Consider the following 12121-nt stretch of genomic DNA (forward strand, 5'->3'; position numbering starts at 1 on the left):
TCAGGAAGGACAGACAATGATTTCCTGACCCTGGCTCTCCCTGGCATGCAGCCACAAGCAGCCCAGCACTTCAGAACACCTTTTGATAACACAGCACACATACTAATTAAAAAAAATATTAAAAATGAGCTTTGTTAAAGCTCGTAATATAAACCTGAGGAATGGCTGCAGGAATATCTAAAAAGAGTAATTACAACAAGTGATAAGGTATCAAGGTAGAAGAAAGGGTCCAATGGGATGTGGTGGGGATAGTGGCATGACTGCTTCTGCTTAACATCCTTGATAATCATCCGGAAGAAAAGTTAAACAGCACATTAATTACACTGAGCTATATTAAATTAGGAGGGCCAGGGAGGACAGAGAAATAACACAAAGGGTTGGGAGCAATTAGAAACTGGTAACACACATTCCTGTGAACTTTAGTACCAGAACTTGGAGAATCAATTGATGGGAATTAAAAACACAAGAGCAAGAAAAGTGATAAAAGGGCCAGAAGGATTCATTTGCAGAGGATGCATTAATTAAACTTTGCATAACTTGACTAAGTCATGATTTGGAGGTGAAGAATAAAATGAGTCGGTGAATATTTAAATACTACTAAGCCAAGGACAAGTGGAATGTGAGCAGTGTTTAAAGCTATGTACATTCATAGGCCCCCTACATGAACTAAGGAATAAAAGGAATTGAATAAAGTGAGGTTTATAGCAAACATAAGAATAATGCTCCTGCTGTTGAGGTCCACCAGACAGTGTCAGAGCCTGGGTATCCTCATCATCTGACTCAACACTAAAGTTGGATGTAATGAACACATCTGCTTTGGCAGCAAGACGCTGTGAAGGTTATAGAGCCTGTGAACAGCACTATCCCAGAATAAAGATACGGATGAAAGTGTGGTGAGCATCCTGGAGGATAGTCAGTCACCCCTTCATGCCTTCTGACACAGAATTCACAGAATAGCCAGCCATCACATCACAGGCAAGTGATAAAAACTAGAGATGATTCAAACAACCATGTCACAGGAAAAAAAGAGCAGAAAGTGGAAGGAAAAATATTAATCTGTAGTGAGGGGGCAGATTTGAGCACAGCCAGTTTTTCACGGGGGATGCTGTGGTGCCTCACACTAATGCAAATCGGCAATTCCATCTCTGCATTGGCACTGATGCAGAATTAAAAATACATATTTGTATGCCATGGGGTCACACGGGCAGCACAGCTCTGACTCGTCCTACCCTGGCAGCACGGTGGGAGGGGAGCAGTGCTCTGGAGAAGCAACAATCTTGCTGACTGCATAAAAGATGAGGCTGGGCAGCCACGAGATCTCATCAAGCTTTGACCTTCACTCAGGCTGGCTGCATTGTCTTCTGTTCCATTTAGCAGTACTCTTAAAGAGCAAAGAGGCAGACAGCACTTCTATAGATCCAATGATATCCTCGGCCAGAAACAAACCAAGGAAGGCAATCTGCAAGTATCCTACATCAGGGTTCCTATAAAAATCCTTTTATTTACTTCAAAGATTGTGCTCTGGCTTTCCTGTCTCATTCACACTTGTTTCTTTGCCTCTTTCTCATTTTTCTTCCCCCATTAGCCAGCAGACACGGATGAATCATATTATTACTAATAACAACTCTGAGCCAAAACTGGAGAGCGCAGTGAGAGTGTGAAGGGTGGTTTAGAGATTCCTCTCCATCCTGTCACTGCAGGAGGTCTGAGGATGTGGACAGCCCCGTATTTACCTCAATTCCAACGGCAGAGCAATGAGGGAATGTGTCAGGCTGCAGCAGTGTTACCGGGGCTCCACAGTGCCCCAGCAGGGAACGGGATGCACAGAGACCAAGGCGCTGCCAGGACACGGGGTGTGTGGGAAGGGAAAAGCTGGTTCCTTGCCCACCTATGTGTCACAGTGCCTACTTGGAGCCAGTTCCCTCTGCCTCCCTCCCTCCCTCCCTCCCTATTTGTTCAGTCCAGTAACATCCACTATTAAAAATATGACGTTTCCTATCTATCTATAAACAGCACACATCTGTCTATATGTGAGAGGACACATTTCTTCATCTCTGTTTTCCTACCTTTTGTGCCCTTCACTTCTCTCTCAATATTTCTCCCTAACACACCTGGAAATCACCAAACAGCAATGTACACAGCTGAACCTAGATGGAGACTAATGCTTTAGGGGCAGACAAGAAAAATTGGGGCAATGGGGAGGAAAAAGAAAGCAGAAGCACCAAGAGCTCTTCTCTCTGTATGCACACTTCTCTTTCCAGGTGCTGTGCAGCATCAACATTAGAAGAATCCCCTTTATTGCCCTTGCGGGAGATAACCAGACAAATCATGGAATCATAGAATGGTTTGTATTGGAAGGGACCTTAAAAATCTTCTCATTCCAACCCACTGCCATGGGCAGGGACACTTTCCACTATCCCAGGTTGCTCCAAGTCCCATCCAACCTGGCCTTGGACACTTCCAGGGATCCAGGGGCAGCCACAGTTTTTCTGGGCAACCTGTGCCAGGGCCTGACCACCCTCACAAACATATAGCACATGCTGGTCCATGCAGAGGTTCATCCTAGGAAAGAGTATAACTGCTGAAATTCTGCTTTTCACACACTAGTAAATTTAAACATACATCTTTTCCTCCAGTACCCATGTAGGAGGTAGAGAGGCAAATCTCCTGAGCTTTACACATCAGCTCTTAAAAATAAATCCTTCACTGACCACCATCCCTGAAGAAGCTACTTAAAAAATGTATTGTAAAGGAAATGTTTGCTTAAAGGCAATTATACTGTTATGAATCAAAATTCCAGATGCTAAAGCAATGCCAATTAGCAGTATTAAAAAAACAGATACCTTGTTCTGAGTGAGTACCACTGCCTGTGCTTGAAAGGAAAAAACCTGTACAGAGCATGCTGGAAGCCACTGTCCTATTGAGAAGACAGCTTTTAAACAGCTGTTCTGAGAGGCAAACTTAAAAAGCTGTAAAAGCAACTTATTATGAAAGTCTCAGCATAATTTTCCATCAGGATGGAAGAAGGTTAAGCTGTCCCCTGTGTTAAGCAGCTTTCTGTTAGAAATCCAAGCAGTGAGTAGAAAAGGTATGGCACAGAGTCAGGGCCATGGGAAGAATAACTGAGACAGCACTATGCTGCAGCTGCCTGTAGCCCTCCAACCTGCACTGTAGGTGACAATGTATGGAAAAACAAAAAAGCAAATCTCTTACTATTAATCTCCTTTATATTTAGAATAAATCCCCGTCAAATAGAGACCACCTCACAGACACAAATTTGAAGCCATTACAGACACCTCTTGAGTCCTTCACTTCAAGCTCTTCTCTGATCAGTGATCTGAGACTGAGACTTCCACAAGGCGCCCAAGTCACCTTTCCTCCTTCTGAGAGCTGGGAAATTCTTATTATCACTCAAAGGCAGGAATATGATTCCTCTCCATCTTCTCAGTCACCTATTAGATGTGTGCCAACTAGCAAGTTAACAGTGTGTTTGGTTTCAGCAGTTTTGGCTTGAGCTCATCTGTATTGTTAAGCAAGCTGACTTGTAATTGCAGCTTGCTCTTTTAAACAGAGCAAAAGCTGCCATGTTTTAAAACAGGGTGATCTCAGCCCTCACTCAGGAGTAACAGGGTATAAATGGGTTACTCAGAACAAAACTTTCAAAGCCAGCAGCCTTGTCCCCATGAGGAGGACAGGAGGGTGCATTATGCTCCTGGGTGTACAGGTGGTCAGGCAGACAAAGCAGCAGAATCCAGCTCCACGTGGCACAAATAGCTTCCAGCTCTCTGCTGGTTTGTGCCCAAGAAAAGCAGCCAGGTACTGCTTCCTGAGCCTATCTGCCAGAGTCCTAAAAGCCCAGCACACCACCAGGGGAAATGAGAAACATTCTGCAAGGTTCTGGTTTTGAAAGGGAGCAGGAGCTAGGAAGTATTAGAGAACTATTAGAGAACCATTAAAACATTACTTAAAAGACAGGATCATCATTAAAAGGAATGGTACAGAAATGAGGGGAAAAGGAGGCATATAAAATAAACAATACAGATAATCATGAAACACTTCTGATACACAGCTTGCAATTGTTAGACAAAGGTTAGACAATGCATTCATACATCTACAGGCTTGGCCTATTACTTATAGATGAAGGCAAAGAAAACAGAGAATTTCTTATAAATGGAGACAAGGATAAGCCTTTTGAATGCTCTCAGACTTCAGAAATCTTCCTGGAACTCTAGGGACCATGGGCTCGGTATAAAAATCTCAGAACTTGACATAACAGAATATTCTTGTATCAACTTCACATAAAACTAGACCAAGGCCCCTTTATACCATCCAGAAAACAGGTCTCTCAAGTGACAGAGGATCCTTCACAGAACATAGAATAGCTGAGGTGGGAAAGCACCTCTGGAAATTATGTATTCCCTTCCAATCTGTATTATTCTATGACTTTGAAAAGGGACTGTTGGGGCGTGATCCTGACTAAACGCTGACACTCCAGCTCTCTCCTGCAGCAGATGTGCAGGAGAGGGGAAAGAAAAAAAAAACCCAACTGTAAAAACACACACCAATTTCATGAGTTAAATGAGATAGGACACTGGTAGGAGGATGCACAGAAGAAAGGGCAGACAGGCTCCAAACTTAAAGTTGCAAAGTGATTTAATTACCTAACCAAGTTGAAGGATAAATAAGAGGCAAAAATAAACTTTTCATACACTATTTTGTTCACTCACACCCCTCCCTCTTACGAACCCCTTTTTATTCACCCCCTTTCCTCCTTCCAACCAACAGCTCAGGTAGGGAGGAAGGGTGAGGGGTATTTTCTCAGTCTGCAGAGCAGGTCCATAAATCTATTCATCACCACAATTCTACTACAAATACTCTTTATCTCTACTTATCTCTCTTTCTGTCTCCAGACAGTTTCTCTGCTCTCACCCCCTCCCTCTTAAGAAGCAGTCTCTCTGCTCAGCCCCCTTCCCTCTTTCCAAACCAACAACATGGGCAGGGGGCAGGGTGAGAGGTGTTCTCTTGTCAGTCCATCAGGGAGAGGGGTTCTCTACTTAGCCACGGGGTCCCTCCCACGAGAGACAGTCCTCTGGGAACTGCTTTGGTATGGGTTCAATCTCACAAGCAACATCCCGCCCGAATTCTGCTGCAACGTGAGTCTTTTTGTCCATAGGGTGCTGTGCAGACTCTGCCAAGCCGAGGCCAGGCTGCTTCCATGCCAGGAGCAAGGAAAAGGCCTTTCTCTCCCTTTCAAGGCCTTTGCAGTTTTAACTCTTTCAATGAGACTCCCACAGGATCACAGCTTTCTCCAGGCATCTACCTGCTCCTCTGGAGTGGGCTGTGGGTGAATTTCTACATCCTTGTGGACCTTGTGTGTAGGGGACCTCCTGCCCCACCATGGCCTTCACCATGGCTAGCAGAGGGTTTTCAGCTCCGGCACCTGGAGCACCTCCTCCCCCACCTTCTTCACTGACCTTAGTGTTTTCATGTTGTTCTCCCTTCACATTTTTACCTCCACCTCCTCCTTCTCCAACTACAAAGAAGTGCATGCCTACCTTGTTTTCAATTTTTCTTAAATATGTTTTCACAGAGGCATAACTAGCACCTCTAATTGGCCCAAACTTGGCCAGCAGCATGTCCATCACCTTCAGAGCCATCAGAGATTGGCTCTGCTGGATGTGATGTAAAAACTTCCAGAACTTTCACTAAGGACACACAGGAGCCATCTTTGTGTCACTCCTCACCCCTCAGACACCTCTCCAAGCCCACCACAACAGCTTCTGAGGGGTTTAAATTTCTCTTAGATGTTAAAAATACCTTTCTGATGTCTTGGGCCAATCAAAACCACCACAGGGACCAAGTAAGGATTCCCAGTGTATTCATTGCTTCCTTGGTCCCTTTCTCCATTCCAATACACCACGAGTTCAGAGATTGCTTTAAACACATCTATTCTATACACTCTGACCAGCCTTCATCCTTGAAAAATTTAAATAACTCTCATTTCATCTTTTGGCTGTTTTCAATTTCATTTTTAAAATGACACGGTGCAAGATTTATTTTCAAGTAGGCAGATTGCTTACCAAAAGTAAAGAAGGGCATGAAAACATTTGCAAATTAGATACTTTAAAATATGATCAAATATTGTTAAAAATTACTGAGCAGCTCATTTTAACTCAAAGCATTTGTCCTCAGTCTAATAATAGAAATGCCTTTGTGCTCCTGGATACACTGACCAAAGACTGACCCAAGCAAAATCCAGGCTGTACCTGAACAACTCTCGTGCAGACTCACAGCCAACCAAACTCAGGACAATGTCCAAAGAGCTAAAGAGGAATTAACACACCTGCAGAATTTTCATCATCAAGCTTCTCAATAAACTAGAAAACCATTTCAATTTTCCACGTGCTTCACTGGCAAGAGGGAAAAATAACATGCTATCACCAATCTAAAGAAACTTGTTTCCTTGTGAAGATTGAATATGGAATGCAATCCCTGGAGGCAACTTCAAAAGTATTTCTATAGGTCGCTGCCCACATAAACACTGATGTTTCTCTATCTGCAACTTTAGATCAAGGCAATGAAAAGGAGCAAATTAGGCATCTCCCAGAAACCTTACTGATAATATATGACACTTGATAGCAAAACCTCTTGGTCAAATGGAAATATTAACCAAATATTCCTTTCCCCCAGGCTCCCCCAGCGTGGTTGTACACTGTGATATTTTAATCTCCTCCTCCCATCCAACGAGACAAATGCCCCTTTGCAGGGAAAGCACACTTACTGGCACTCTGAAAGGAGAAGTGTTTGCAACGTCCACCGAGTTGGTTTTCTCAGCAGTGCCGGTTCCGGAGATGCTCCGTCTGCGAGGAGATCTCTCGGCTGGGACCTCTGAGGAAGAGAAGAAGAAGGTGGTGAATGGGTGCCTGGGAGTGGGCAATAGTCAGGTTTTGTGCTCTGTAGGACAGAAGCCTCAGGAAAGTTTCATGTGCATTACTAAACTGCTGAATTAACCCCTCTATTTACCTGCATCTTATTAACTTACTAAACTACAATGGCATTTTCATTGGCAGGTTCAAGGTTGCGAATCTGACTTGACTCAGAGATTAAAATAAAAAATACTGGTAAAGATCAATACCCAGACATACTTAGTATTCTGTTACTGTTTGAGTGACAGTATTCAGAGAACTGAAATCTACTTTGTAAATTTAATTTTTTTACATAAGCAGTGCAGTAATTAACAGATAACCACAGTCAAGACCCAGGGAAGCTCAGTTTTAGTCCCAGCTGAATGTAATTTGGCAAAGGTCAAAGTTTGGTCATGTAAGATCACACTACTTGCTCAAAGCATGCAACCAGCAGAAGACTTACAAATGCCTGGGTAATACGACATATATATCTCTGCAGATCAAAAAAAAAAAAAAATAGGTCAACTTCTCCTCATTCTGGCAGTATGACCTTACTAAGACACGACTTTGGCATCTTAAATCCATGCAGACTGATCTGATGAGCACAAATATTCCTAGAAGCTGCACCAATGTCTTGGACTAGCACAAATACTACAATAATAGCATAATAAAGTACAGACAGCATTAAAAATCTCTCCACAAACATACATACATGCCTTTTTATATAGAGCCAGATATGCATATGTATGCATACAGATATCTTTATTACAAGTGCTGCCCATCTCCACCTCGATTGCCAGACTTTAAGGAATCCAGCTCCACAAAACACCCCCCAACACAGGGAGGGAAAAAATAACTTCCTAGCAGAAAGTCCATTGTTATCTTCTGAATCTTAAAGAAAAGGAGCAAGCCGTGACTCCAGCCAGTGACATTTTGACTCCTGCCATTTTACTTTCAAGAGGCAGATGCAGCTTAAACTTCCATTCCTGGGGATCCGTGACTTCCACTTGAGGGAACGCCGGGTGTCTCCGTCCTCCCTCCCTTCCCGGGCTGGGGGAGCGAGCGAGCGAAGCAGCAGCACACAGGACTGCAGCTCTTCAATCAATCGCTCCGGCTGCACATCCTCATTAGTTACTTTCAGGCTATTAACAGACGCCCAACTGCCGGCTTCCCTCCGCTACTGAAAATTTCCCTGCATATCCTGATTCAAAGCAGCAAAAACCAAGGTTTATGGACAGAGACAGCCAGCTGGTGCCACGAGAGCAGTGTTTTCCTCCAAAGAGCCAAAGGAAAAAAAAGGAGAGAAGCCTTCTTCGGGGATAACATTAATTGTGATGTCTTTGCATACCGGATTTTCATTTCAGCAGAGTTATAATATGTGTCTCCCATGGATGCTTGGAGACCGACAAAATGGAGCATACCGGAGGAGAGGTGAAGGAATCTGGACCCTGCAGTATTAGTGCCTCACTCGGTAGATATTTATCTTTTAACAAAACCAAACTGCTGACACTGAGCCTTCAGTCTGCTCGGGGAAAGGTCTGCTAAGAGGGAGAACAGCCTCACGAACTGGGCAGCGAGGTGTGTCACACTGGGAACGGGCAGGGCACAGCCAGCTGTGAGAGCCATGCTCCAGCCCTGCTCACACCAAGCGAGCACATCCCAGCCTGCCAGAGCTCCTGGGAACAGCCACAGAGGGATGGCCCTGTGGGGAGATCCCTCCTCCTGTGGAGCAGCACCAGCCACCTTCTCCTACAGCATCACCTGGTCCAGAGCTGCAGGGTAAGTCCCCATCAGGGCACCTTTAGAGAACAAAGCACCTGGAGCAGGGCCAGTGCCAGCCCAAGCTTTTTGAGTCAGTCAGTCCCACCACCTCGGGAGCCTTTGCAGTGCTGCCACTTTTACCTGACGATGCACTTTAATATCACCAGCTGCCTCCCTGGCCTAGATGAAGGGAAACTTTATTTCCTGCAGCACCTGTAAGCAAGCACCACTCTGCCCTGTGGTTAGGTAGGATTTAAACCCTGCTGTGTTGGGTAGGATTTAAACAATTGCCTCTGCCATTCCCATGTCCATGTAACAAAGGTAAATGGGATTGATATATTCCATTGGAACACGTTTAGAGTGAGCACCTTTTATGTTGCACGGAATAGTAACGAGCAACGTAACAGGTTTGGCTTCCTCTGCTTCTCACGCGCAGAAAATCACATCAAAGCTGCTCCGGTAATTTAAAACAGTCTGTTCACTTTGCTGAGTCATAAATGAAAACAGGAGCCCAAATTCCCCGCTATTTTCCACAACATGTTCTGCAGGAGGGGCAGTTTGGGAAAGAGCTTAACTTTACACTGAATGGAGTTGAAAAGCTACCATAAGGAATGCGCCTGGCTCCCCTTGCCTTCCCTCTCCCCCCAGCATCCACCCAGCAGCAATCCAAATTGTCTGCAAATAGATGTTGAGATTTCATCAGTAAAATGAGTTTCCTCTTTTCTCACACCATCATAGAAGTGTACCAAATGGGGAAGGGAAAATGAAGTATTCACTAGGTGCCTGCAGTGAACTAAAAATAAAAACTACCTTTCCCTCTCTTCCAAAAAACAAGAGCAAACTGACATGCTAAGTGCCTAGGAAAAGGAAGACCCAGATATAGCAAAATTGTCGGGATATGTTAACTAGAAATCAAAAGCTGAAGCAACTTGCTATGATGTCTGTAGAACAGTATTTTTGCTGAGTCTTGTGAAAGAAACCTATACTGTCACCACCAGGCAAAAAATTAGACAGTTCCCTCCCCTGCTCCACTAGAAATGCTTGAGGCTACTCTTGCATAATCTTCACCTGCTGGAAAAATCAATGCACCTCTCATCAGCTTAGTATTAAATTACAACTGCTTTCTGCATTGCTCACTCTCAGGGACCAAGGCTACAGATAAATCACATTGTTTATCCATCAAAACAACATGAAACCCTTTTCAGCCACTCTGTTTCTGGGAAGAAAAAAAATGGCAAAAGGTGAAGAAAACCCACCTGACAGATCTTCCCCTTTTCAACCTTCAGCAAATAATTGCAGAATCTTTCAATGCTTTGGGACAGAATGGCACTTAAAGATCATCCAGGCAGGGACACCTTCCACACACCATCAAACAAATGAGTTGTAAACATCCCAGTGGGTCACTTATATCACCTCACATATTGGTGATATACAGTAATATTTATGTAAATAAGTATTTATCCAAGTAAGTATTTGTACACTACATAGTAATAGTTAATTCCAAACCAGCTGAGCCAATTATTGTGCAGTGGCAGATGCCTCTGAGGAGGGAACTGCCCAAGGATACAATACAGGTAGGTCTCTTCTCCCATCCTGTTGCACCACTTCCTACCCTCACCAACACCAAAGCTTGTCATGTAGGCCAGATTTGTGTGAGCCAGGTGCCACTTCCTACTTGGAGTAGTGGTGAGGATTGCCCTCCTTTGAAGGGAACCCTCTCTTCCACAGTGGTGTAGCCTCAGTGACCTCTGGTCACCACAGGGCTCTGGGGTTTGACCTAAATTTCTTATTGCTGGGTGCTGTAGCCACTTGAAATCCAAGCCTTGCGGTGGTGGGAATTTGTATTCTCACTGTGAGTGCTTTTTCTCCAGGTGGGAGAAGCAGAAACTAAACAAACCTCCCAGCTTTGCAGGACAGCCACACCAGGTAGGAGTGGTTTGGAGATACAGAAGAAAGAACAAGAAGAGGAAGAAGTGTTTGAACAGCATTTTTCAGATTGCTATTACCTAGTGAAACAAGAGGCCTCATATTAAAATAAATAAAAATGTTAATGTTTTCTCTTGCAGTAAGCATTCTCTCTCATTTTGCTCATTTGGGGAGAATTCAGACTTGGGCCCAATTCACAGACTGTCATAAAAATTTCATTAAATGCCTGTATGAGAAGCCTAAGGTAAAAGCAAACTCAACCCCTCTAATCTGCTTGAAGTCCTGAAGTCCAAGTTTGTGTTCTGACTAAAATACATAATGCAAATCCTGCAAGATATAGCTTCAAGGAAAAAATGGAAATTTGCAGAGATAGCTTTTCTTCATTTATCAAGGCAACCAGACCGGGGAAAAAAGCCACAAGAAGATACATCAGAGTGAATGCAACCAAGTTTCAGCACACTATAGTGCACAAAAGCTGCCAAGCCTGGAAAGGGAAATACAAAGGGAAGCCTGCAAAGCTCACTGGCTACAGAACTCCAGCATCAAACAACTGCTAGATAGAAACTATGATCAAAAATTCTCCCAGTCCATTTGCAGGGGTTTGAAAATAAGATACTGTGCTTTACTAGGGACTGAGTCGATTAGGTAAGTCTTGGAAGATGATCCAGGTAACTATAAAAGATTGTTAATTTACAGACAGGCAATTCTGGTGGTGTTAGACACTTGCATTGTCCTGGCACATAAAACAGCAGTAATTGAATTAGTGCCCAGTATAGAAGGTGCATAGCAAGCAACCTAAATGACACTTTAAGTCACTTAAAAGACACTTAAGTCATTGATTCCTAAACGACTTTACAGTCTGAAAGACAAGACATAACATGTGAAGCAGATGAATACTAGAGGAGGTTGGAAAAAAGGACACAAATATCATAGGAGAGAAACATTTTGGGGTTTCAAGTATGAACTCCCACAATTTATTTTCCCTGAAAGTTTGAAGGAAACTGTACATGGCATTCAGTGAGTACAACATCAACTGTTCTTAGACTGATGCATTCGCTTTGAAGTGGAGGAACAAATCCTCCAGCTCTGCAAACCAAGCCAGAAATGAAGCAGTTGCACGTCCCTAAACTGCTCCGCATATCCTCTGCCTGATGTGCATGGCTGTACAAAATTTGGGATAGCTGCTCCTTTTTAACCTCCTCATGCAGCAGCCTTTAAAACCTCCCTTAATGGTTGACTCCAAACACAGCTAAACAAATTGCCTGGACAACGGTGCCAACACAAAAGCAGAGACAAGGAGTTATTGCCCATGACCTGGAGATGCTGATGTCCTCCTTAGTTCCTAATGATCTTGGACTGCCCCTGCTAATTCAAATTACCTTGTGTTTGCTGCAGAGATTGCACACAGACAATTAACACCGATCAGCTGATGCATGGTAACTTGTTCCTGCAGCCTAATTTGTTTATAGGCTTATGACTTAAACACACATTAGTATGACATCAATATTTATTGTCCTCATTATTAAACA

The 12121-nt window shown here is 43.7% G+C and overlaps 1 protein-coding gene across 11 annotated transcripts in view; it reads right to left on the reverse strand.

Annotated features, from left to right (window-relative positions):
- LOC146434184 (ras GTPase-activating protein nGAP-like) overlaps window positions 1-12121 on the reverse strand; it is a 165908-nt gene that overhangs the window by 60113 nt on the left and 93674 nt on the right. For all 11 annotated transcript variants that reach the window (XM_085068627.1, XM_085068620.1, XM_085068629.1 and 8 more), the window contains one exon: window positions 6782-6888. In XM_085068627.1, coding sequence (XP_084924753.1) covers window positions 6782-6888 — 107 coding nt within the window. The remainder of the gene's footprint in view (window positions 1-6781; window positions 6889-12121) is intronic.

The sequence above is a fragment of the Lichenostomus cassidix genome, chromosome 8 (assembly GCF_008360975.1).
Source record: "Lichenostomus cassidix isolate B80296 chromosome 8, HeHo_3.0, whole genome shotgun sequence".
Classification (NCBI taxonomy): domain Eukaryota; kingdom Metazoa; phylum Chordata; class Aves; order Passeriformes; family Meliphagidae; genus Lichenostomus; species Lichenostomus cassidix.